The sequence below is a fragment of the Rhinoderma darwinii genome, chromosome 4 (genome assembly GCF_050947455.1).
Source record: "Rhinoderma darwinii isolate aRhiDar2 chromosome 4, aRhiDar2.hap1, whole genome shotgun sequence".
In the NCBI taxonomy this organism is placed as follows: domain Eukaryota; kingdom Metazoa; phylum Chordata; class Amphibia; order Anura; family Rhinodermatidae; genus Rhinoderma; species Rhinoderma darwinii.
Window position 1 is genome coordinate 333,523,575 of NC_134690.1, and position 27,880 is coordinate 333,551,454.

Sequence of the window (27,880 nt, forward strand, 5' to 3'; positions counted from 1 at the left end):
AAAGTGCTAGAAGGGGTGTATTTCTCACCTGGCTGGAGTATGTATATTATTATATTATATTATTTATTTATTTTTTATTCTTTTTTTATTTTTTTACTGCCAATACAGATACACTGGATAAATACTAGTTAAGATAAAAGAGGTGAAGCCCATTTCCAAAATTTGCAGCAGATACAGGTTTAAAATCCAAAAACAACCAGGGTAAGAAGATGTGTATTATTTGCTATTTTCACTTGTTCAGTAATCATCGGATGAAGAACATGTACCTGGACCAACTGATGTTTTGCTTTATTAGTAGATTTAGGCTTGCCAAAAAAGCCTTTGTACTGAAAAAGTGCTTGTTAAAAGAGAATACAACATAATTCAGTGCACCAATTTAAGAGAAAGCACACATCGCACATTCCCAAAATACAAACAGAACATAAAACAAAAGAACAGGAAGGAAAACTTAAAAACACAACTTGCCTAAAATTGAAGTCGCCTATAATAAACCCATTCTGCACCTAACATTTAAAAAAAGGAAGAATATATATAAATGATATATTTCCCCAAAATAATCATGTTCACCAAACAGCTGCCCATGTCCACCACCAACCTACAGTACCAGGCAGCATCATCGCTATTTAAAATATTAAAGGAGTTGTATGGTTTGACAACAATATCACATCAATAACAGAGCACATGAGTTCAACATGGAGATATTGATATGGAGATATTGTTCACATGGGTATAACACGCTCTTTGGATGAGATATGTCTATATACGATACGAGATCTATACTATTGATACGAGATAGATCTATATGGACATTTCTTAACCATGGAAACCATCTACTGACATGCCAGTAGGTGTTATGGTTTGGAGTCAGGGAGCTTGGAACCCCATAGTTCGTCTACTTGAAGCAGCCACAAATCCTTCTGACAGATATAGAAAATTCTTTGATTAAAATACCCAACTTCTGCTCCCCCTCTTACAACATAAGGTTTTACAGAAACAGAGAGAGAGAGAGAGAGAGATAAAGGGGGAGAGAGAGAGGGCGATAGAAACAGAGAGAAATAGGCTGCATTTTAACAACCCCCACCCTAACGCTACGTGCACTCAGGGCAGATACGCTGCGTAAAGGTACATAACATATCCACCCTGGTGGCCGCAGGGAACTCCTGCCGAAAAACCGCACCAAATTGTGGTGCAGTATTCCAGCTGGAATGTCCACTGCAGAAAACTAAAATGAAAAAAAAACATACTTAGCCTCTGACGTCCTGTAGACCGTCTCCTGGGATAATGCTTTGTCCCATGTGACCGCTGCAGCCTGTGATTGACTGCAGCGGTCACATGGGATGAAATATCATCCCAGGAGGCCGGCCTGGACGAAGAAGCACAGAATTCTGGGTAAGTATAATTTTTTTGCGGCGGAGCCTCAGCTTTTTCGCAGGAAAAAATGCAACATCTGCTATTTGTTGCGGGTTTTACTTCCCCATTGAATTCAATGTGGAAATCCTGCAACACAAAAGCAGCGATTACGCAAATATAATTGACATGCTGCAGATTAAAAAAACAACGTACCACAGGTCAATTTCTGAGTGTTTGTGCCGCTCATCATTTACGCAGCATGTGTATGGGATTTGTTCAAATCTCATCCACTCTGCTGCTACTGTATTATGCTGCGGATCTTCCGCAACAAAATCCGTCGCGGAAAATACGCAGTATTTACGCTACGTGTGAACTAGGCTTAGGGGACCTACAGGTTATTAACTAGTGATGAAGTTGCCACTTTCCAATAAGAATACGAAGTTTTACATATTCACATACTTCTGATGTATGAAGAATTAGAAGAGGCACCAAATTTTAGGCACTTTGGGCACTCCCTTTTCATTAGAAGTGTCTCCTGATGATAACTCATGAACCCTCAGCGATCTGTTGTAAACTATGTAGCTACCTGGACGCAAGTATTTAATTTTTCTGCAGAGCCACAACAGGACGAATGCAGCATTACACAGCATGCATTGAAATTAGTGGGCTGTCTATGTAAAACACAGAAGTGCTAGGTCCCCAGAGCAAGATGCTCTTTGTTGGCGCTATCTTGGCTAATAGATAAATCTCATGAAGGAACAAACCTTTCCTTCTCTATTCTACTGGAGTACTCGAGTTCCTTAATCTGCAATTTGAAAATATGTTTTCTAAACCAGACAGTCCCCTTAAAGGGAACCTGTCACCAGCATTTCACCTATTAAACCAGCAATACCAGGTGGTAGTGGGTGAAAAATCATTTCTATATAACCTATAATTGCCATCTTAGTCGGCTCTGTAGCTTTAGTATTCCGTTTTTTAGTGTTCCCACACCGTATGCAAATGAGCATAAAAGAGTCAGATCTTCATTTAAAAAGAGTCAAATCTTCGTTTGAAAAGAGTTACATCTTCATTCCTCAAGTCTTTCCGAGTTTGCCCCGCCTCCTTACTTTTGATTGACAGCTCCTCGCCTTCCCCCAGCGCACAAAATACTGCGCTTGTGCATTGATGTGCTATTCTGGTGTGTGCGCACAAAGGGACACCGGATTATTACGATAAAAGGCGCAAAACGTTTGCAGACCGTTATTTACAGGAGGAGGAGTTTAGGAGAGGGGATAATGGCAATGAACTTTTGATAGCAGCGGCCAGTGAGGGATAAGTAAAGCTCAATAGGTGAAATGCTGGTGACAGGTTCCCTTTAAGCAACAGTTACAAAATTATAAGGCCATGTTCAGAAGTGGCAGATTTTTCCGCTGCAAATGTTGGTGCAGATTTGGGACAATTACGCAACGAATCTGCACCAACAGTTGCATATTTGACAGGTAATTCAGACGTTGCAGAAAACACAGCGGACTTGCCACAGATTTCAGTTTTTGCATTGCAAAGGCTGAAATACGCAGTAAAATTCCGCTTCTTCTCCGCAACAGACAGTGCATGTTGCGGACTGAAAATTCAGCACCGCAGCCTATGGTCCGCAGCAGAGTTTTCAGCAAAGTCTGAACTAACTTTCAAAAAATGTATAGAAACAAATGTAAAAAACGTCCGCTGGAGAATTCCACAGCAATTCCGCCATGTCTGAACCTGCCCTTAGGCTAGACCAAAAAAAAAACTTGCACTGAAAAAGCTTGTCACAAGAATCTGACAAGTCCAGTGCACTTTCATTTGCACAACTTCTTCTCAAAGAAGTTTTTAGAAATTTAACTATTAATGTAAATGTTACTATTAATGTGAGATCATCTCAATATTCATTGACTTCTATGATTCAAGCGCTCTGCTACCATTACATAACTACCACTTCCAATGCATCACAAATGTGTTGAGTCTCAAATAGTGTTTGACCTAATGAAATCCTATGGAACATGACCATTTGGATGTAATGGGTGTATCTTTAAATAATTATAGAGTATTGTAGTGTCAATAGACTTATTATAGTAGATTCTCAGTTATTAATTTCCGTGCAGTCGTAACCAACTCAACCTGTAATGATGGGGGTAGGGAAACAGACAAGTGAGCCCTAATCTACCCGCCACTCAGTCCCTGCCTACTTGCAACGACCCGCCCTAGGCGACGGGGTACAACTGGGCGACGGTCCCTACGCTCAATAAGTGCACGCAGACAAACAGACAAGGGACACAGAAGCAAAGGGAAATGGGGCAGTTGCCCACGGCAACACCGTGAGCAACAAGAGTGGTGAACGAGCCGAGTCAAACCAGGAGTGTACGAGGTACCAAACGCAGAGCAGGAGAGTAGTCAGTAAGCCAGGGTCAATATGAAGCAGGGTCAAATAGTTCAGAAGCTGCAGCAGGGCCAGGAAACCAAACGAGAAGAATCACAAGCAAGGAGGAACAGGAAAGGCAGGTATAAATAGACAGAGGGCGGGAGCTAGCTCCGTCTGGCCAGGCTGTGATAGGCTCTCCCACTCCTAAGCCTGCCATCCTGAGTGGTGGAAGATGGAGTCAGTCTCACAGACATAGAAGCAGGTGCAGACTGATTACCTATGGGTGTTGACACAGAAGCTGTGCCTGGCAGATCCTTTACAGTACCCCCCCTTTTATGAGTCGGAAGGAGACAGGATTGAGGACTTCAATTACCTTGTATGGCCCTATAAACCGGGGAGCAAACTTCTTGGACGGGACTTTAAGGCGCAAGTTCTTTGACGATAGCCACACCAGATCCCCGACCATAAATAAGGGGTTAGCAGAACGTCTTCTATCTGCCTGAGTTTTTTGTATGCTCTGGGACGCCTCTAGGTTCTTCTGAACCTGGGCCCAGACTGTGCACAGTTCCCGATGAACGACCTCTACCTCGGGATTGTTGGAACTACCAGCTGAAATGGAGGAGAACCGTGGATTAAACCCAAAATTACAGAAAAAGGGGGAGACCCCTGACGAGTTACTGACCCGGTTATTAAGGGAAAATTCGGCGAGGGGAATGAATGAGACCCAATCATATTGACAGTCAGAGATAAAACACCTTAAATATTGTTCTAGAGACTGATTAGTCCTCTCAGTTTGGCCATTAGTTTGAGGATGGAAGGCAGAGGAGAAGGACAGATCAATCTCCAACTTTTTACAGAAGGCTCTCCAAAACAATGAAACAAATTGTACCCCTCTGTCAGAAACAATATTGACAGGGACCCCATGGAGACGCAGGATGTGTTGGACAAACAAGGTAGCTAACGTCTTAGCATTGGGTAGTTTCTTGAGGGGCACAAAGTGGCACATCTTACTGAAGCGGTCTACTACAACCCACACCACTGACTTGCCTTGAGATGGAGGCAAATCGGTGATAAAATCCATGGAGATATGGGTCCAAGTTCTCTGGGGAATGGGCAAAGAACGTAGTAAGCCGCTCGTCGGGACCTGGGAGTCTTGGACCTAGCACAAACCTCACAAGCGGCAACGTAGGCCTTAACGTCTTTAGGCAACCCAGGCCACCAATAGTTTCTGGCAATGAGGTGCTTGGTACCCAGGATGCCTGGATGACCAGATAATGCGGAGCCATGATTTTCCCTAAGTACCCTTAGCCGGGATTGCAGGGGAACAAACAGCTTGTTCTCAGGAAGTTTCCCGGGAGCTGAACCTTGATTAACCGCAATTTCAGAGACTAAATCAGAATCAATAGAGGAAATGATTATACCTGGAGGCAAAATACAAGCAGGATCTTCCTCCGAAGGAGGGCTGGCCATGAAGCTAAGTGACAGTGCATCAGCCTTAATATTTTTAGACCCATCCCTATAGGTAACCAAAAAGTTGAATCTGGTAAAAAATAACGCCCATCGAGCTTGTCTCGGGTTTAGCCTCCGGGCAGATTCTAGGAAAACCAGATTCATGTGGTCGGTAAGGACCGTTACCTGGTGCCTAGCCCCCTCCAGGAAGTGGCGCCACTCTTCAAATGCCCATTTAATGGCTAAGAGTTCACGGTTGCCAATATCATAGTTACTTTCAGTGGGCGAAAACTTCCTGGAGAAGTAGGCACAGGGACGGAGATGGGTGAGGGACCTGGTACCCTGGGACAAGACAGCCCCCACTCCCACCTCGGATGCGTCAACCTCCACGATAAATGGCTCCATTTGGTTGGGCTGAAGCAGCACCGGGCCCGAGATAAAGCACTTCTTAAGGACCTCAAAAGCCTGGACAGCCTCAGGAGGCCAGTGGAGGAGATCAGCACCTTTGCGAGTGAGGTCCGTAAGAGGCTTAGCGATGACCGAGAAGTTAGCAATAAATCTCCTGTAATAATTAGCGAACCCCAAGAAGCACTGTAACGCCTTCAGGGAGGCAGGTTGGACCCATTCCGCCACAGCCTGGACCTTGGCGGGGTCCATGCGGAATTCATGAGGAATGAGGATTTGACCCAAAAATTGTATCTCTTGCACCCCAAACACACATTTTTCGGTCTTAGCAAACAGTTTGTTTTCCCGAAGGACCTGGAGCACCTTCTTGACATGCTCAATGTGGGAGGACCAGTCCATGGAAAACACAAGTATGTCATCAAGGTACACTACAAGAAATACCCCCAGGTAATCTCTTAAAATCTCATTTATGAAATTCTGGAAGACCGCGGGAGCATTACACAACCCAAAGGGCATGACGAGGTATTCAAAATGACCTTCGGGGGTGTTAAACGCAGTCTTCCACTCATCCCCCTCTTTGATGCGGATAAGGTTATACGCCCCCCGTAGATCAAACTTAGCGAACCATTGGGCCCCCTGAACCTGATTAAAGAGATCAGGAATCAAAGGAAGGGGATATTGGTTCCTTACAGTGACCTTATTCAAGTTACGGTAGTCAATGCATGGCCTAAGACCACCATCCTTCTTCCCTACGAAGAAGAAGCCAGCACCTACCGGAGAAGTAGAGGGGCCAATGTAACCCTTGGCCAGGCATTCCTGGATATACTCTCTCATGGCTTCACATTCGGGACAAGAGATTAAATATCCTACCCTCAGGGAGCTTAGCTCCTGGTACCAAATCGATAGCGCACTCGTATTCTCTATGAGGAGGTAACACTTCGGAGGCCTCCTTAGAGAAAACATCAGCGAAGTCCTGAACAAACTCAGGTAGCGTGTTCACCTCCTCAGGGGGAGAAATAGAATTAACAGAAAAACATGATGTCAAGCATTCATTACCCCATTTGGTAAACTCCCCAGTATTCCAGTCAAACGTGGGATTATGCAACTGCAACCAGGGAAGGCCTAAAACCAAATCGGACGATAATCCCTGCATCAACATTACAGAGCACTGCTCCAAATGCATGGAGCCAACAAGGAGTTCAAAAACAGGGGTATGCTGTGTAAAATAACCATTAGCAAGAGGAGTGGAGTCGATACCCACTACCCGGACAGGTTTAGGCAAATCAATCAAAGGCATAGCTAGAGACATAGCAAATTCCACAGACATGATATTAGCAGAAGAACCTGAATCCACGAAGGCACTGCCGGTAGCAGACCTACCACCAAAAGAGACCTGAAAGGGAAGCAAGATTTTATTACGTTTCATATTTACGGGAAATACCTGTGCACCCAAGTGACCTCCCCGATGATCACTTAGGCGCGGAAGTTTTCCGGCTGCTTATTCTTACACCTAGGACAGGTGTTCACTTGATGCTTGTCATCCCCACAATAGAAGCAGAGACCATTCTTCCTGTGGAACTCTCTACGTTGTCGGGGGGACACGGAGGCCCCGAGTTGCATAGGTACCTCAGAGTCTACCGTGGAAGAGCGAAGCAACGGAACCTCGAGAGGCATCATGGGGGAGTCAGAGGGGAAAACACAAAAACGTTCAAGTTGTCGTTCCCTGAGACGTCGGTCAAGTCGTACCGCTAAAGCCATAACCTGGTCTAGGGAGTTAGAAGAGGGATAGCTATCAAGCAGGTCTTTCAGGGCGTTCGACAGACCCAACCTAAACTGGCACCTTAAGGCAGGGTCATTCCACCGAGAAGCTACGCACCACTTCCTAAAGTCAGAAAAATACTCCTCAACAGGTCTCTTACCCTGACGTAAGGTCACTAGCTGACTCTCGGCAAAGGCAGTCCTGTCAGTCTCGTCATAAATGAGTCCAAGAGCAGAAAAAAAAAGATCAACGGAGGAAAGTTCAGGGGCGTCAGGAGCCAAGGAGAAGGCCCATTCTTGGGGCCCTTCCTGGAGCCGGGACATAATTATACCCACCCGCTGGCTCTCAGAACCTGAGGAGTGGGGCTTTAAGCGAAAATAGAGCCTACAACTCTCCCGAAAGGAGAGAAAAGTCTTCCGGTCCCCTGAGAACCGGTCAGGCAACTTGAAGTGGGGTTCAAGAGGTGAGGTGAGGGGCACTACCATGGTAGCATCAGGCTGGTTAACCCTCTGAGCCAGGGCCTGGACCTGTAGGGAGAGACCCTGCATTTGCTGAGCCAGGGTCTCAATGGGGTCCATAGTAGTGTGAGGGACCAGGGTAGACTAGGTATATGGGCTTGTGATTATGTAATGATGGGGGTAGGGAAACAGACAAGTGAGCCCTAATCTACCCGCCACTCAGTCCCTGCCTACTTGCAACGACCCGCCCTAGGCGACAGGGTACAACTGGGCGACGGTCCCTACTCTCAATAAGTGCACGACAGACAAACAGACAAGGGACACAGAAGCAAAGGGAAATGAGGCAGTTGCCCACGGCAACACCGTGAGCAACAAGAGTGGTGAACGAGCCGAGTCAAACCAGGAGTGTACGAGGTACCAAACGCAGAGCAGGAGAGTAGTCAGTAAGCCAGGGTCAATATGAAGCAGGGTCAAATAGTTCAGAAGCTGCAGCAGGGCCAGGAAACCAAACGAGAAGAATCACAAGCAAGGAGGAACAGGAAAGGCAGGTATAAATAGACAGAGGGCGGGAGCTAGCTCCGTCTGGCCAGGCTGTGATAGGCTCTCCCACTCCTAAGCCTGCCATCCTGAGTGGTGGAAGATGGAGTCAGTCTCACAGACATAGAAGCAGGTGCAGACTGATTACCTATGGGCGTTGACACAGAAGCTGTGCCTTGCAGATCCTTTACACAACCTCTGCCGGAGTCACGTTGCGCCAAAGTGACTGTCAGTTCTTAGCCCCTCCTGCCGTTGATCACTCTCTGTCACTGCCTACCTCGTCTATGCACTAGGAAGAGGTAGCACCAGTGACTTTTAGTATTTGGAAAGCCCTGGTTCTTTGTGGGTCCTCGTGGCTGTTACACCACTGGCTTTCATGGATTCCGACCACCCTAGGCTGCAACCGTGTAGCATGCACGTTGCAATACACTCTTTGCAAACAGGAGTGCCATTACCAAGCCACAAAGTGGCACACACAGTTCTTCGTCCAAGTTCTTTTTGAAAATGGGTGCCGTCTCTTTAAAAGGACTGCTTTAACCAGTTTGCAACAACAGTAGTAAATGCTTGGTCTTTGCAGAACAACTTATTTCTACACATCCACTCTCAGATACATAGGGGAAGGGTCACTACTCTTGAACGTATACAGGTTACTTGAAATTGTTACTTGAACTTGTAGGTAGGACCTGCCACTGATTCCTTTTAGGCCCCAACAGCCCACTCACTGTTTACGTCCAGAGGATAAGACCCCTCAGCATCCCTCATGTCAGCCAGTCTCCCTCTCTCTTGGTTCAGCCTGGCTCTGGGCACAGCCATTTTCAGTCTTAGTTTCTGGCCATACAGTCTCTAATTCTCTCTTCTGCAATGGTGACGGACCAACTGTTAACTGTGACTGTCTTCCCCATCAGTTTCACCATCTTGCTCTCCTCCCGGCAGCTGCCAATAGGTCCTCCTGGATGCCGCCACAGCGGCTCCACCAATAAAAGAAAGGAGCACGGCCACAAGAGGGAGGGGAGGACAGCCTGGATTAAACAGACATGGGGGGAACACACGAGGACAAAGAAGAAATGGGGTCACAGAAGATGCTCACTCTCACTACACACAAGGTGAGACATAACAAGGCATGTAAGCAACAATTTAAAGAGGCGTACCACCCCCTTATAAACATAAAATAATTGGGATGAAAGTTTTCAAAAAAGAAGAAAAATATACCCTGCGTAAAGATATATACGAATATCGTGTAGTGTAAGCAGTTTTCCTTCTACAATAAGCCAGTGTTCTATAAATGAGGGTAACAGTGAAATGTATTAACTACAAGTTGTCTTAAAAGCATTTTTGCATGTATCATTTATTATGTATGAAGCATTTCTGACTCTACAAAATAAACTAGTGATTACACTAACAATTCCTGACATGTTGCCTGTCACGATATGCGTGTCTTCTGGGAAAATACAATATTAGTCAGCGTCATTGTACAAATAGCACATCAACAGTAATTACAGCCACTACAGATCGATCCTCTGGGAGACGAGCATGAAGCGTGGCCTCAGAGGATTTGAAGCAAGACAAGAAAATAAGTGTATTTTAGTAAGGTTGAAAAGTTCCATCTTAGCCCTAAGAACTGTTACGCAGACAAAATCTCTTCCACTTACAGACAAAGAAAATCATTTCCACTTAAGAGTGCTAAGTGCTTCTTCCAAGCTGCTAAATGATGAAATAAGTCGTTTATAGCCTGCCTTGCCTTAAAGCAATCATTCTGCAAATGTATATCTTTTCCTTAATACTATTAAAAAAATAAGGCTTCTTTCTTGGAGGAATAAAATGATGTGGGCTTTTGGGAAATTTGTAAAACTAAGCAGACCATAGTAAGCAGCATTCAGTGTTTTATAACATGTTTGGTGCACAAGACACTCAAAATGGAATGGCCAAAAAATAACATAATAAGTGATTTGATCAGAGTTTAACCCCTTCCCGCCGCAGCCCTTTTTCAGATTTTCATTTTCGTTTTTTCCTCCCCACATTCCAGAAGCCATAACGTCTTTATTTTTCCGTCGACATAGTACTATGAGGGCTTGATTTTTGCGCGACGAGTTGTAGTTTTTCGTAGCACCATTTATTTTGCCATATAATGTACTAGGAAACGGGAAAAAAATTATTTGTGGGGTAGAAAATGAAAAAAACAGCGATTCCTCCATGGTTTTTCACCCGCCGCTTTTACGGAAATCACTGTTCAATTAAAACAACATGTTAACTTTATTCTGTGGGTCAATACGATTACGGTGATACCAAATATATATTGTTTTTTCTATATTTTACTACTTTTACAAGAAAAAAGCTAAGTGTAAAAAAGAAAATTAATTTTGCGTCGCCAAATTCCGAGAGCCATAAGTTTTTTATTTTTCCGTTGATTAAGTGGTATGAGGGCTTATTTTTTGCGGGATAAGCTGTCGTTTTTAATAATACCATTTTGTGTAAATGCGACGGTTTGATCGCTTTTTATTTCATTTTTTGCAGGAGATTAGGTGACCAAAAAATAGACACATTCTGGCGTTTACAATTTTTTTTTTTACGGCGTTCACCGTGCGGGTTAAATAATGATATATTATAATAGTTCAGACTTTTATGGATGCGGCGATACCAATTATGTTTATTTATTTATTTTTTGAATATGCTCTAGGGGGAAAATGGGAAAAGGGGGGTTTTTTGAACTTTTAATTAAAAAATTTTTTTTTTTACACTAAAAAAATATTATTTAACGCATTTTTACTTTTTTTATTAGTCCCCCTAGGGGACTTCAACCAGCGATCGTTAGATCGCTTGCACGATATACTGCAATACTAATGTATTGCAGTATATCGTGATTCTAACAGTCATCTATTAAGCCCTGCCAGAGGCAGGGCTTAATAGGTGTACAAAGATGGCGGACCTGGGGGCGTTCATTAAGCCCTCAGGCAGCCATAGCAACCATCGCCCCCCCGCATTTGCGTTGTGGGGGGGCGGGACGAGCTGTTAAAGGGGGTCGCCCCCTCTTTCTGACGATTTAAATACTGCGGTCGGTATTGACCGCAGCATTTAACTAGCGGGATCGCACTCGAGAGCGATGACGCTAGTTACTCTGAAGTGTTGGCTGTAACATACAGCCGACACCAGCATCGTATGGAGCGAGCTCACTGCGTGAGCCCGCTCCATACTTCCCCTACCCGACTTTGGCGCATGGATACGTCAAATGTCGGGAAGGGGTTAAAGGGCAACTGAACCTCAAAACCAAATTGTTTCCACGTGGATCATAAAGGGGAGATGCAGCATTCAGTGTTGCACTTGTTGTCTGAGTGAAGCTCAGTTCTATTGTTGCATCATGCTGGGCAAAAATCAAAGACTGTGATTATCCGATACTGTAAAGTTACATCAGTGGTGAGCACTATTGCAGCACTGCGGTGCTGAGCTTGAATCCAACCGAGGGCAATGACTGACTTGAGTTTGTATTTTTTTCACATTTGCATGGGTTTCTTTGTCTACTCCCCCTTACTCATACAATACAAAAAACATACTGGTAGGTAAGTATACTCAATTTTGTACTTAGCTGCGCAATATTCTAAATAGCCAACCATAGCAATCTTAAAAGGCATGCAGTAATGTGTTATAGCCATAGCAGCCATTGGTTACCCAGTTTGAAAACTCATGTTCATATACCCTATTAGAAAGTCCTCTGTTCAGAATCCTCATCTCTTAGTTGGCGTGCAGAGCAGCAGAAAAAAGTGTCTCTTGCTTTAAAGGACCTGTCTTGACCTGCATTACACAGACAACTCATTGATTTGAATAGGCAATATGTAATGCTTCATTAACTGACGAGTCAAAGGTAGAACTTTTTCGAAAACATAAGTCTCGTTACATCTGGCGTAAAGCTCATGGCACCCTACCAAAATTTCACCAAGAGCGCATCGACGACTCATCCAATAGGTCACAAAGGAACCCAGACAAATATTTAAAGAACAGCAGGCATGTACACGATTCCATAATAAGAATCGGCACAAGCAGCATCCATGTGAGAGTTGCAAGGCGCAAACCCAAACCACTGCTTCCCAAAAAGAATACAAAGGCTTGCATTTGCCAAAACAAAAATCTAGATGACCCCCCAAGACTTTTGGGATAATATTCTGTGGACTGATGATTCAAAGGTAGAACTTTTTGGAAGACATGGGTCTCATTACATCTGGCGTAAAGCCAACACCGCATTCCATCATAAAAACATCACACCAATAGTCAAACATGGTGGTGGTAGTGTGATGGTCTGGGGCTGATTTGCTTCTGCAGGACAACTTGTCATAATTGATGGAACCATGAATTCTGTCCTCTATCAGTAAATCCTGTAGGAGAATGCTGCCCATCAGTTCGTGACCTAAAGCTCAAGCACAGTTGGGTTATGCAGCAGGACAATTATCTGAAGAACACAGGCAAGTCTACCTCTGAATGGCTCAAAAGAAACAAAATTATGGTTGTGGAGTGGCCGAGTCAATGTCCTGACTTGAAACCCGTTGGGATGCTGTGACAAAACCTTATTGGGCAGGTAATGCTCGAGGACCCTCCAATGTAGCCGAATTAAAACAATTCTGGTAAGAGTGGGCCAAAATGCAGTTGTCACAGCCAAGGATGGCACAACCAGTTTTAATGTTTAGGGGGGCAATTACGTTTTCATATAGGTGATTTAGGTTTTAAATAAATCTTTATCCTTAATTTATGGATTGATCATTTAAAAGCTGCAGTTTGCATTATCTTGTGTTGTCTTTATTTTGTATATATTATGTGTTGTCTTTATTTTGTATTAAAATTAGTTGGATGATCTGAAACATTTAAAAGTGACAAATTAGAAAAAACAGAAGAAATCAGGAGAGGGGCAAATAGTTTTTCACAGCACTGTATATATGGACTACGGCCGGAAACAATGTCTTTTTGCATGTTTAACATCAAATAAACATGAAAAACCGGGTTACAAAACCTATATAAAAAAATTTGATAAAATAATCAGCATCACTTATGCACATTTACTGGGAAATCAGCACTTGATGATCAAGAGACCGTGGATTATTTTTACCTGCATGATGTAACAATAAATGAAGGTCTCAAATCTCATGCAGCGAGTTAAATACACGGAAAGACAATGCCGAAAAGGGAACATGAGACAGTGGGATATTTTTCATACTGACAGATAAAGACACTGATGCCAGCTTGTTCAAGTATGACATACACATCTGTTAAGTGGTGTGCAAATCAATTCCAGATCACACTGCGGAATGAAAAGTTCTGATTTAAGTGAAGAAAAGAATGGACGTGATGCTGAGAACAGTCGAGAAATACAAAAGACCTGTATGAATATATGCTGAGGCATAATGAATCTGTATGAAAAGTACGGTAGATTGGAATTTTTCCTCCTGTTAGATATAACTACTCACGTTTTACTTACAAGTGAGCAGAAAAAAATGAGTAAAGGTTGAAGCCACATAAAATCATCAAAGTCTCTGTTCTTTTAAAGCCGATGTCTGGGATAAGTAAAAATTAACAGGTTTTTTTTTTTCAAGACAAACAGCGCCACTCTAGCGTTTGGGCTATGTCTGGCATTGCAGCTCATTCAAGTAAAAGTGGTTGATCTGCAATACTGCACATAGTCTATAGACAAGAATGGAGATGGAGATGGACAACAACTTTTCTCTAACATTTTCATTTCTGTACAAGTTGATAAACATTATTACTCACTTTGTATCAGTTAATATATTACAAGCTGCTCTCACTTGGGCAAATGTTAAACATACACTAGTTTACGCAGTGAGCTCAGTTGTTTTATCAGTTAGAGCAATGTGGGTGGTAGAGATCAACAGGCATGGAGGTCATGAGATCATAAGGACTTGTACTTTTATCCCTCAGTGGTTTTCTTATCATCCACAATACACACTTATAAATGTTACAGTATTTACCGGTATGCAATATTCCACCATTGGATGATGCAGCTTGTGACCTTTTGCAGTCCTTCCAGAAAAGAAACAGCTCTGACAAACATCATAGTTGAAATGTTTCAGACTCCGATATCTGAAATGACAGAATATAAAATAGATAACTCCTAGTACGATAAAGAATAGATAACTGTTATACACGTTTTGTTTTATTTGCTGTTTTAAAGATTTTCATGATACAAAAGCATCTTTTAAAATGGGAAAAAGACTAAGGAGGGCTTAATGGGGACTTAGGAAAAGGGAGGCGAAAGAATCAGCTGGTATTAGAGGGAAAATGTAAATCCTGGTGGTATGACAAGCTCATGAAAGGAAAATGCAGTATGAGGATTAACAAGTTGTGGGTTAACCAGTTTTTCAAAGGTGCAATGCCATTAAATGTCATAGAGGAGTGGCTCCCATGTTGGCTCTTCATATGTTGGCCAGAGAAAAGAGCAGCTAGAAAGGGTGTCTCTTGCTCTAGAGGACTCTATTACACGCACAGCCTACTGATTTCAATGGGAACTGTGTAATACTTCACTTCCCCTGTGTTAGTGCTGTGGAGATTGAATACATGCTCTCAGTTTCCTTAATTGATTGCTGGGAGTTCTATCAGAAAAGGAACAACCACTTTGAAGTTGGGGGCCCCATTCTTATTTGGGCATTGCATACATAACAGATTCCCAGTAGAGCTCATCTATCCAAATAGAGAAGTTTTCTGTCCTGAGACTCTGCAGTATGACATAACCGCACTAAGGCAAATTGCAAAAGGGTTTTAGATTCAGAGGCAGGTAATGGTAGAAGTATCTGGAATGAAATTAGATTGATACTTTAGTTACATTTAAAAGTCACTAGGAAGTGGTAGTATAGAAAATGTGTTCTATTAATAATAAATAGTATGACTTGCACTCAAATTTTATATCTATTTTTTTTAAACTTGCATCACTTAAATATTATATCTTTATAGTCATTAAAGTTTTTACTGATAAATAGCAATAGAATCCTCAACTTCCCCAATACAAATACTGTCACTTGTCCATTAAAAGTTAATTGATTTATAGAAGAACTTTTAAACTCTTGTCCGAATATTGATATTTTTCACCACAAGGCAGGTTAAGCGCAAAGTCACAGTTTAGAGCCAATAATTATTACAAGCCACTATCTTTGTTTCTGACGCTCACTTCCACTTAATCAGTCTTCGGCACCTTATCCTTTAATTGCCATGTAAATTAGGACACCGAATAATGAGCGCATCCTTATTAACTTTGTCACATGACCACTAAGAGCTTAAGGAGTCAGTGCCAAAAAAGCCTGAGAAACAGGATGCTGTATACTGTTAATGTTCACATAAAAATATCCGCAGATTTATTAAATATAACAAGAAAATTTGTAAATGTGTAATACTTCCCCTTTTTACTGGAAAACACATTTTGAATGTAATTTGATCACCAGTCTTTATTGCCTGGATGTTGAAACGATGGTTTTAATACTGCAATCTATAACCCAGGAGGATATACACTAATAAAATAATATGTATGTTCTATGTAACTCAGTAAAAATCCAATATGCTGTTTGCGTTCATCTCTGCATAAGGTTTTATGAATAGTGCCACAACAGGCTGCAATTTGCGTCACTCAATGGTATTTACAGAAAGAAAAAAGGATCTGGCTTTGGCTGCCAATTTCGGGAAGAACGGCCTTGAGAACGTAAAACCCTCTGTTCCCTTACTGAGAAAACAGTGGGTGGAAAAGTGCAATTACAACTTTATTAAGATCATTATTATTATTAGTGGGTTTTTTTATGTTTCTTTTTTAATCTGTTGGTAGTATCTCTGCATGATACTTATGTTTCTTTTGTTCAGCTTTATCGGAGATATGACTTGTCTTTAAGTTGCAATTTAAGGTACCCACATATACAGTGTGAGGGCTTATTTACACGAACGTGTAATACGTCCATGCAACGCGCGTGATTTTCACGCGTGTCGCACGGACCTATGTTAGTCAATGGGGCCGTTCAGACAGTCCGTGATTTTCACGCAGCGTGTGTCCGCTGCGTAAAACTCACGACATGTCCTATTTTTGTGCGTTTTTTGTGCATCACGCAACCATTGAAGTCAATGGGTGCGTGAAAATCACGCGCAGCACACGGAAGCACTTCAGCAGTGATTCGCACAACAGCAGTGAAAAGTTTGAATGAAAACAGAAAAGTACCACGTGCTTTTCTGTTCACAAACATACAAACAGAGTGTCATAATGATGGCGGCTGCGCGAAAATCACGCAGCTGCGCACCATATGGTGATGACACACGGAGCTGTTAAGTACATATTGTGCTCGCAAAAAGTCACGTTTTTTGAACGCGCAAAACGCACACGCTTATGTAAATCCAGCCTGATACTGCAGATTAAACGGAGTCCAATATCACAGTTTGTCTGCAACGTTATTTACCAATAATGACCATCTAGAACTTATAGAATCACTAAATGGATGGACAGTAAACATGGAAAGATGACCACCATCAACCTCTATCCCAAACGTATGTGACCATATCAGACATTTAACTTGTCACTCAGAAATCAAATACACCAACAAAGCATGGTTTTGTGTGGCTGTAGATTACCTAGTGGTGATTATCTTAAAAAATGTTCTTTACCTAAATGTATTTCTACAACAATAGGATTAAAGGGATAGTCTCAACTGGACAATCCCCTTTCAGATTTAAAGAGGCTCTGTCACCAGATTATAAGTGTCCTATCTCCTACATAATGTGATTGGCGCTGTAATGTAGATAACAGCAGTGGTTTTTATTTTGAAAAACGATCATTTTTGAGCAAGTTATGAGCAATTTTAGATTTATGCTAACAATTTTCTTAATAGACAACTGGGCGTGTTTTTACTTTTTACCAACTGGGCGTTGTGAAGAGGAGTGTATGACGCTGACCAATCAGTGATCAATCAGCGTCATACACTTCTCATTGTTCCAGCCCAGCTTCTTTCACTGCACAATCACACTGTACTGTGGATTATGCTGAGCTGGAACAATGAGAAGTGTATTACGCTGATTGGTCTCTGATTGGTCAGCGTCATACACTTCTCTGTACAATGCCCACTTGGTCAAAAGTAAAAACACGCCCAGTTGTCTATTAAGAAAATAATTAGCATAAATCTAAAATTGTTCATAACTTGCTCAAAAATTATAGTTTTTCAAAATAAAAACCACTGTTGTTATCTACATTACAGCGCCAATCAGATTATGTAGGAGATAGGGCACTTACAATCTGGTGACAGAGCCTCTTTAAGGTGGCCTGGTGAGTATCTGACCACTGTTGGTCCAGCTGCTGAATCCCCCTACAATCAGCTGTTATCATTCCACAATGAATGGGCCACCATGTAATATATGGCCACGCCAAATCATCCAGAGAAAAAGCTGCACTTTATAGCAGCTCTCTGCTTGGACTAAAAGAGGAGGGTCCCAAGGGCTGAATTTATCATTATGATATTCAGATGTACATAAACAGGGTTGTACTAATAGGACAACCACTTTAATATGTACAGATACAGAAAAACCTGGCTTGAGTATGAGGACCAATCTCCACATCACTTTTCTCAGTGCAATTTCAGCCTTGAGCAGAAGACCAGAACACTGAGACAAATTAGACATACAGTTCGCCCATGTAAGGCTTTAGATTTCCATCTAGATTATAAGCTCTTATGGGCAGGTTTGTTTTTTTTTTTTTGTATTGTCTCATTGCTTGTTTATTTGTTTTAATCACTTGTTATTTTATTTGTTTGTTATTTCCCCAATTTTAAAGTGCTGTGGAATATGTTGGCTCTATACAATTAAAGATTATTACCATTATTATAACTAATTGGAAAGGTATCCATAGCAACCAGTCTGTCTTAAATGACTCAGCTCAGCTCAAAGCTAGACACAGAGCTGGCAACAAAGAAGAGGAACAGTAGCTGCTACTTCTCATTTCGGCCTGTACTATAGAGTAGAGTTTTTTGAAGATAAACTTAGATGGAACAAATTATGGGAAAATATTGATAAAATTAATAACATCTCTCAGGCAGACAACCAAAACTTACAACTGTTTATACCTCTAGGCCCATTTTAAATGTTTCAGCATATTAATGTTATTTTTTGTATAATAACAAGTAATAAAATTTTCATATATAATTTCTGTATTAATTCCTCACGGTTCTCAAGATCTCTGCTTATTGTTATTCAGGAGGAACATTCATTGCTTACTTCCAGTGGATAAAATTCTGTCCATGGTCATGTGATGGACACACAGGTGTTGGGATCTATACCATTAGGGTATGGTCACACGCTGAGTCAAAAACGTCTGAAAATACGGAGCTGTTTTCAAGGGAAAACAGCTCCTGATAAGCCACTAGCGATTTTCGTTGCGTTTTTTACGGCCGTTTTTGGAGCTGCTTTCAATAGTCTATGAAAAACAGCTCCAAAAACATCCCAAGAAGTGACCTGCACTTCTTTTGCGCGGCCGTTTTTTTATGCGGCCGTTATTCAAAACGACCGCGTAAAAAAATGGCCCGTCGGAACAGAATGCAGTTTTTCCCATTGAAATCAACGCCGTTTTTTCCATTGCACTCAATGGGCAGATGTTTGGAGGCGTTCTGCTTCCGATTTTTCAGCTGTTTGTCGGGCGTTTACAGCCCGAAAGACGGCCTAAAATAGGCTGTGTGAACATACCCATACAGCATATCTAACAGAGCTGTATCTTCTAACGATCCCAGCACCCGTGTGTCCATCACATAACCATGGACAGAGTTGTATCCAATGAAAGTAAACAATTAATGTTCCTAATGAATAACAGCAAGTAGAGATCTTGAAAACCCTGAGGAATTAATACAGAAAGTATATTGTAAAATTGTATAACTTTTCATTATACAAAACAAATACAATAAATTTGCTGAACCCGGACAACCCCTTTAGGCGTAGTTAGGTTCTCCAGCACCAGATTCAGTTAGGCGCCCCCCCAAACTTCTTTCCAGATATCTCCTTCCCCCTTTTTCTATCAATCAATAAGGTGTAATTTATTGTTCAATTTTTTTTTATGTAACATGAGTATAAAATCATTTGTCGGCAATGCTCTGGCTGGGGATTCCGCTTCCTAGTTGCGCCCAGGGCCCCGTCTGCCCCCCTACCTTCCCTCCTAGTTCCGCCCGGGGGCCCCATCTGCCCTCCTAGCTATGCCCCTGCTTTAAGTCAATTGGATACATGAGGAACCATTAAGATCTATTGGAAAACAAATCTGTAATATAAGTCATAAGAATCTGTAAAAACTGAACCACTGACGCCGTTGTGAATAGAGCCTTAAATTGAAGGCAATAATGTACATTGCCAAAAATAAAATAAAAATAAGACTTGAAATACAAAACTAAATTTTAACTAAACACCATTGAAGTAATTATTTACATCCATATACTAGTAATGTAGAAATTAATGTCTCCTACTTTACAGATGTAGCCGTCTTTACCTTGACATTTAACGCATTAAATAAACAATGGCTAGATCCCTTATCTTGACTTTTTCAATGGCTTTGTTGTGTGATATCACGCTGCAGCAAGTTATCGGAGTCAAGTTAAAGATGGCTACTTCCGTATATGCTCAGCATGAAGCTAACAAATTAAAGTGCTGGTCAAAATAATGGATTGGTCCTATGTGGATGAAAGAATTCTCTGCACTTAATAGATAAAATAGATGTGTCTATTGATTAATGTGCAAAACACAACATGATGCTGAAACTGTAATAACAGTACATTAGTTTACCTGAAAAAGTTTAATTTTTTTCAGTTAAAAATTAATGCATGTACAACTGGTAAACAAGTAGCTGCCAAGTTATATTACTGTATACATGGAGAAAATGTATATCGATTGTCTATATAAAACAAAATTAACCTATCTATTTATATATATATATATATATATATATATATATATATATATATATATATATATATATATATATATATATATATACACACACAGTGAAGGAAATAAGTATTTGATCCCTTGCTGATTTTGTAAGTTTGCCCACTGTCAAAGTCATGAACAGTCTAGAATTTTTAGGCTAGGTTAATTTTACCAGTGAGAGATAGATTATATAAAAAAAAAAGAAAAAAAGAAAATCACATTGTCAAAATTATATATATTTATTTGCATTGTGCACAGAGAAATAAGTATTTGATCCCCTACCAACCATTAAGAGTTCAGCCTCCTCCAGACCAGTTACACACTCCAAATCAACTTGGTGCCTGCATTAAAGACAGCTGTCTTAAATGGTCACCTGTATAAAAGATTCCTGTCCACAGACTCAATTAATCAGTCTGACTCTAACCTCTACAACATGGGCAAGACCAAAGAGCTTTCTAAGGATGTCAGGGACAAGATCATAGACCTGCACAAGGCTGGAATGGGCTACAAAACCCATAAGTAAGACGCTGGGTGAGAAGGAGACAACTGTTGGTGCAATAGTAAGAAAATGGAAGATACAAAATGACTGTCAATCGACATCGATCTGGGGCTCCATGAAAAATCTCACCTCGTGGGGTATCCTTGATCCTGAGGAAGGTGAGAGCTCAGCCGAAAACTACACAGGGTGAACTTGTTAATGATCTCAAGGCAGCTGGGACCACAGTCACCAAGAAAACCATTGGTAACACATTACGCCGTAATGGATTAAAATCCTGCAGTGCCCGCAAGGTCCTCCTGCTCAAGAAGGCACATGTACAGGCCCATCTGAAGTTTGCAAATGAACATCTGGATGATTCTGAGAGTGATTGGGAGAAGGTGCTGTGGTCAGATGAGACTAAAATTGAGCTCTTTGGCATTAACTCAACTCGCCGTGTTTGGAGGAAGAGAAATGCTGCCTATGACCCAAAGAACACCATCCCCACTGTCAAGCATGGAGGTGGAAACATTATGCTTTGGGGGTGTTTCTCTGCTAAGGGCACAGGACTACTTCACCGCATCAATGGGAGAATGGATGGAGCCATGTACCGTCAAATCCTGAGTGACAACCTCCTTCCCTCCACCAGGACATTAAAAATGGCTCGTGGCTGGGTCTTCCAGCACGACAATGACCCGAAACATACAGCCAAGGCAACAAAGGAGTGGCTCAAAAAGAAGCACATTAAGGTCATGGAGTGGCCTAGCCAGTCTCCAGACCTTAATCCCATCAAAAACTTATGGAGGGAGCTGAAGATCCGAGTTGCCAAGCGACAGCCTCGAAATCATAATGATTTACAGATGATCTGCAAAGAGGAGTGGGCCATAATTCCATCTAACATGTGTGCAAACCTCATCATCAACTACAAAAAACATCTGACTGCTGTGCTTGCCAACAAGGGTTTTGCCACCAAGCATTAAGTCTTGTTTGCCAAAGGGATCAAATACTTATTTCTCTGTGCACAATGCAAATAAATATATATAATGTTGACAATGTGATTTTCTTTTTTTTTTTTATATAATCTATTTCTCACTGGTAAAATTAACCTAGCCTAAAAATTCTAGACTGTTCATGTCTTTGACAGTGGGCAAACTTACAAAATCAGCAAGGGATCAAATACTTATTTCCTTCACTGTGTATATATATATATATATATATATATATATATATATATATATATATATATGTATATATATATATATAGTAAATACTTTTCCCATTTAAAGGAACGTTACAGGCAAAACTGATGCACTGTGTTATGTCTAATACAAAGCCAAAGGGGGTGGGGCATGACACCAGAATTCAGAGAAAACCCAAGAGAGTATCTCTGAATGATGCACCGTCCCACACTAGTCATAACACAGTGTATCAGTTTTGCCTGGAGTGTTAAGCCATGAAAATATGACAAACTATTTACCATGATGTTAGTTTATTTAGTCTTATAGACGTACCTGAACCCAACAATTGGACATTCTTTACAGATATTACACTTGGCTTGATGCTTAGCAGTTTCCGAAGCTGCCACTCTGTGCAAAACAGGCATCCACACCATGGACTGAGGCTCCAAACGCATCCACCCAATAAACTGCTTCACATTGATTTCTGGCTTATTTTGTGCCTGCAAACATATGAGGAAATCAGGATAAATTACTGAAGACCAAAAACAATGCAAATGTGCTGCTATTATTTGGTTCATCAAAAATACTAATTGCTTTAATTGTTTGTTATTTAATGGAGGAGAAGCTTAGTACTCAACCCCACCCTACTACAAGAACTATGGTAAATGCTGTGCTCTCCAGAGATCTCCTTTATAAAGCCAATGAACATCAACATTAGTGCAGTACTTGTAGAAGGACAGATTTAACCATTTTACATATACTTATGAGGATGTAGATGATTTTTTAGAACATGCAACATGGCAAACAGAAATATGTCAAAAAAGTCATATCATTGGGGGTCTAGGAGGTGGGACCTATTCCAATGTCCAGAATGAACAGGTCCTGATGCTAATTTTAATTGAGAGATGACCATACATTTGTGGCACTGGCTGCCAATACTATGGGAAGAGGCACTTTTTGATATCCTTTACTTTGATAGTGAGGTGAAGCTGATCCTATGTGAACCTGATCTCAGACCCAATGAGTTGCCCTTAGGACATTTATGACTGACAAGTTATCAAATTATTGTATTACAATACCCCTTTAAATTGATTAAGTGACATACAATGTAAGTATAAACTATTGTATATATGCACTTATAGTCTGTAGTTTAGCTCATCTAAAGCCACTGTCAACTGTTCCAGTGTATTCTAGATCAGCAGAATTGTGAATGGAGCTCTGGACTACAATACAGGATCACCATGAGATACAAAGAATAATGTATTAACAACATCACTTCACTTTTTATGTAGATTAGATCTATATATAAACTGAAAAATGCACAAAGCTTAACATATGCTTTAAAAAGAACCACAAAATACATTTAATAGATTAGCAAATTAATATCTTACTGGCAATAGGTCTAGCCAATAAGGTCCCATACTTCTACAGTATATGCACTGTTGTGACTCCTTTCAGATAGAGAAGTGTGCTACTTATTTACACTAATGCTTATCCGTGGGCAGAGTGCTTTGAAATGCCAACCCAGAATGCTAAAGAGCCATAGCTATAAAACAAACAAATTACAAACTAATGTAACAAAATTAAACGCAAGAGCATGAATTAAACATCAGCTAAACTCGATCTTCTGCCAAACGTGATGAAGGTGCAGGTCGCTTGTGCATTTCTTGTAAAATACTCAAATAGCCTAAAGTTTCTTTCTAAACTGGCATCCCATAATAACTAACAGTGGCATACAGATTAGCAATTCAGATCCAATATTTTGCCTTAATATTAAAAAGATTGCAAAAATGGTACATTAGACTATGAGAGTTAACTATAAAAGGCTTTCCACCTGTTAGAATATTTTGACCGTGCATTGCACTGCTTTTGCCTATATTATATTATTATTCTATCTATCTATCTATCTATCTATCTATCTATCTATCTATCTATCTATCTATCTATCTATCTATCTATCTATCTATCTATCTATCTAATCTATCTAATCTATCTAGCTTGCTCTTTCCGAGATTATCCCAGACTAGGGTTAGAGTGCAACATAGTTATTTATAAGGCCCTAATTTACTTCAAAGGGAGCCGTATAAATATATATGCAGTGTGTTCACCTTGTGATGGCTGCAGGCAGCCAGAATTGTATATATTTAATTCAATGGCTGTGTGAAGGGAAACACTTTGCTGGCACTATTGTTTTTGTGGGGCACTTTGCTAGCACTATTGTTTATGTGGGGCACTTGCTGGCACTATTATTCATACTGGAAACTTTGCTTGTTGGCACTATTGCTTATGTGGGGCACTTTGATAGCACTATTGTTTATGTGGGGCACTTTGCTAGCACTATTGTTTATGTGGGGCACTTGTTGGCACTATTATCTGTGTGGGGAACTTTTCTGGCACTAGTGTTTATGCGGGGCACTTTGCTGGAACTATTATTAATATGAGGCACTTGCTGGCGCTATTGTTTATGTGGGGGACTTTTCTTGCTGGCACTATTGTTTATGTGGGGCACCTTGCCAGCACTATTGGTTATGTGGGGCACTGTGCGATGCTATTGTTTATGTGGGGCACTTTGCTGGCATTATTATTTATAGGGGCCCTCTGCTAATACTCTCGAATGGCAAATATCCCAATTTTTTTAAATTTATGCCAAATCAAGTTACAATTGATATAAAACTTCAAATACAAAATCCACCTTTGACTCTACCTCGCCCATACCTATGAGTGGGGAAAAAAACATGTCCCTAGTTGTGCAACAGTACGCCGCCTCTTTCTCATATCACTGCATAACTTTAGCACTCGAATCAGAAGTGTAACTTGAAGAAAGAAATATGAATAATTTTTAACAACTTCCCATGAAAACAAAAGTTGAGGTAAATTTTTATTTTATTTTAGGCAGACATGTTGTGTAATGATGTAGGCAGAAATCTAGGTGCACTTACTTTAGCAAAAGTAAATGACTGTATATAAATGTTGTATTGCATTTTTACTGTAAATATATAATTCAGATCAAGCTGCTATTATTATAAAACTGTCACTCTGGACAATCATTATTTTATGCATACAGCTCCATTTTAGCTTTCTACAATTAGAATTCAGTTTTCATTCTGTGCACGCAACCGACAAGGAAAATCAACAATGGGAACTGAACGCCTTGCATGCATTATTTATAGTAAAAGTAGTGGAGCGAGAAAGGGATCACATTAGATTATAATGGCCTTCCAGACTCTTTTCCATTTTACAACTTGTGTTTGCTGATAGTTTCCTGTCATAACATTGATATCCAATACTTATATACGTGTGGAGCTGCGCACAAACTGTGTAACCGCACGGTCATGGATCCTAGAACAATGTTCAAGCATGCACATGCAATCTCTTACACTTCCGCAATTTTTATGTAAGGATAATAAATAATGTTTATGATTTCCATGCCATGACATGTGGTTGGCATGCAGTCTTTTCTACATATATTAGACCTCTTCATGAAGAAACTACCACTGACAACAGTGATAAACTTTCTCACAGTGAATGCCAACGAGAGCTGAATGGGCGCAGACCTCCGTAGAGCGCCTATACCCCATGGTTCTTGCAATATGTAGGGATCTCAGCACCTTATCCCCGTCAATAAAAACTTCTGACATCAGAAGTTTATTTTTAAAACACATTTAAGCTGGATTCACACGAGCATCTTCGGTCCGTAAAGAACGGAACGTATTTCGGCTGCAAGTCCTGGACCGAACACAATGCAGGGAGCTGGGCTTCTAGCATCATAGTAATGTACGACGCTAGGAGTCCCTGCCTCGCTGCCGGACAGCTGTCTCGTACTATAATCATGTTTTCAGTACGGGACAGTAGTTCCACGGAGAGGCAGGGACTCCTAGCGTCGTACATAACTATGATGCTAGGAGCCCGGCTCCCTGCAGTGTGTTCGGTCCGGGACTTGCGGCCGAAATACATTCCGTCTTTCACGGACCGAACATGCTCGTGTGAATCCAGCCTTACCCTTTATCCCTTTAGGTACGTGGATAATTTTGCCGTTCAGGACACAGTGTATTTTTCAGTCTTTTTCCTCACTGCAATTCCAGAGCCATAACCCTTTTATTATTATTTCTGCAGACATTGCTGTGCAACGTAAATTTTTGGTATGTAAAAACTGCAAACGCAAAAAGTTAAATTCTATCATTGTTTCATTGTTTTTTTTTTCTTTTGCATCATACACCAAACAACCTAAATTATGTTTTCAATTTATTGTACAGGTTGCAAAGATTAAGGCAATACCTAATATTAATATATTTTTCTATGTTTTATGACTTTTATTCAATAAAAACTGTTTTTACTAACAAGGATCACAGCATGACACCATTAATGTGTGCTACTAAGTCTCCCGAATTACCGTACTACATCATGTTTTAATACACATTATTTATGACAACCGAACAATGAATATTTACTTAATTGGTCATTACTCAATATTTCCATAGAAGCCTTGACTCATATTAAAAAAAAATGTTTGTAAATATTAAATAATTGGGGAACATTTACTATGCAAAACATACCAGAACTTTAATCTGTTACAAAAGAGGTGTGGCTAAGATAACTCAAAAAATGCACCAAATTTAGATCTTTACCACAATTTAATAAAAAATATTGGTGTAAAATATTCTTGGCGGTTTATTATTATTTGTACATTTAATTCATAAGGCACCCATGTTACCCATGTTAAGAGTCCCTTTTATACAAATATGGCCAACTAAATTCAATATTTTCGAAGATCCATGATGTGATTTCCCCACTCAGATATCATGCTTGTTTGAGGTAGAATTAGGGGTTTCCTGGGAGGGTAAACATTTTCAGGGGTCCTCACATGGTAAAAAGAATAGGAAAAATTGTACACTGCAGAAATAATTGTTACACTATAGTATTCAAACTTACGTGCTGAAAGCAACTGCGGACGCTTGGCTCAATGTTACTACCACCAAAAGCTGCTACTTCCCCAAGCTGGCGAGGGATTTGAATAGCATCATGAAGCAGTAATCCAAGTTGCTTCTGGTCACATGTATCAGCTGCTCCAGAAACTTCCTTGAAAAGATCTATGTAACAAAAAGTTAGTGAAAATTTCATCAGTTTAATTTAATTCTCAACAAAATAAGAACATTTGATGGAACAGCCATGACAAATCAACATTAAAGTAAAAAAGTTACACATATTTGCTATTGCCGCGTCCGTTAAGACCCTAACTATAAAGTTATCGCATTATTTAACCCACACGATGAACGCCATAAAAAATAAAATAAAAAACAATGCAGAAATGTCTGTTTTCTGTGAATCCTGCCATAAAAAATAATGTGATAAAAAGTGATCAAAAAGTCGCATCTGCTCCAAAATGGTACCAATACAAACTACAAGTCAGCCCGCAAAACAAAAGCCCTCATAAAGCTGCATCGGTGAAAAAATAAAATGTTATGGCTCTTCAAATATGGAGACACAAAATCAAATAGTTTTTAAAAAAAAAAAAAGGGTTTTTACTGTGTAAAAGTGGTAAAACATAAAAAATCGATACAAATTTGGTATTATTGCAACCATAACAACTCGCTGAATAAAGCTATTGTGTTATTTATACCACACGGTAATCGGCGTTGATTTAGCACGCAAAAAAGAGTGGCAAAATTTCAGTTTGTTTTTCTATTCCCCCCAAAAAAAGTTAATAAAAGTTAATCAATAAAATATATGTACCACAAAATTGTGGTATTAAAAAATATAACTTGTTCCGCAAAAAACAAGACCTTATACAGCTATGTTGACGCAAAAAAAAAAAAGTTAGAGCTCTTGGAATGCGACGATGGAAAAACGTAAAAAATAGATTTGTCATTAAGGTTTAAAATAGGCTGGTCATTGAGGGGTTAAAAAACAAATAAATATTATATATATATATATATATATATATATATATATATATATATATATATATATATATATATATATATA

At 40.4% G+C, this 27,880-nt stretch overlaps 1 protein-coding gene across 4 annotated transcripts in view; it reads right to left on the reverse strand.

Moving 5' to 3' along the window:
- Window positions 1-27,880, reverse strand: part of UTRN (utrophin) — a 603,028-nt gene that overhangs the window by 43,529 nt on the left and 531,619 nt on the right. For all 4 annotated transcript variants that reach the window (XM_075862837.1, XM_075862834.1, XM_075862835.1 and 1 more), the window contains 3 exons: window positions 26,828-26,985; window positions 22,232-22,398; window positions 14,296-14,407 (listed from right to left, as the gene is read on the reverse strand). In XM_075862837.1, coding sequence (XP_075718952.1) covers window positions 14,296-14,407; window positions 22,232-22,398; window positions 26,828-26,985 — 437 coding nt within the window. The remainder of the gene's footprint in view (window positions 1-14,295; window positions 14,408-22,231; window positions 22,399-26,827; window positions 26,986-27,880) is intronic.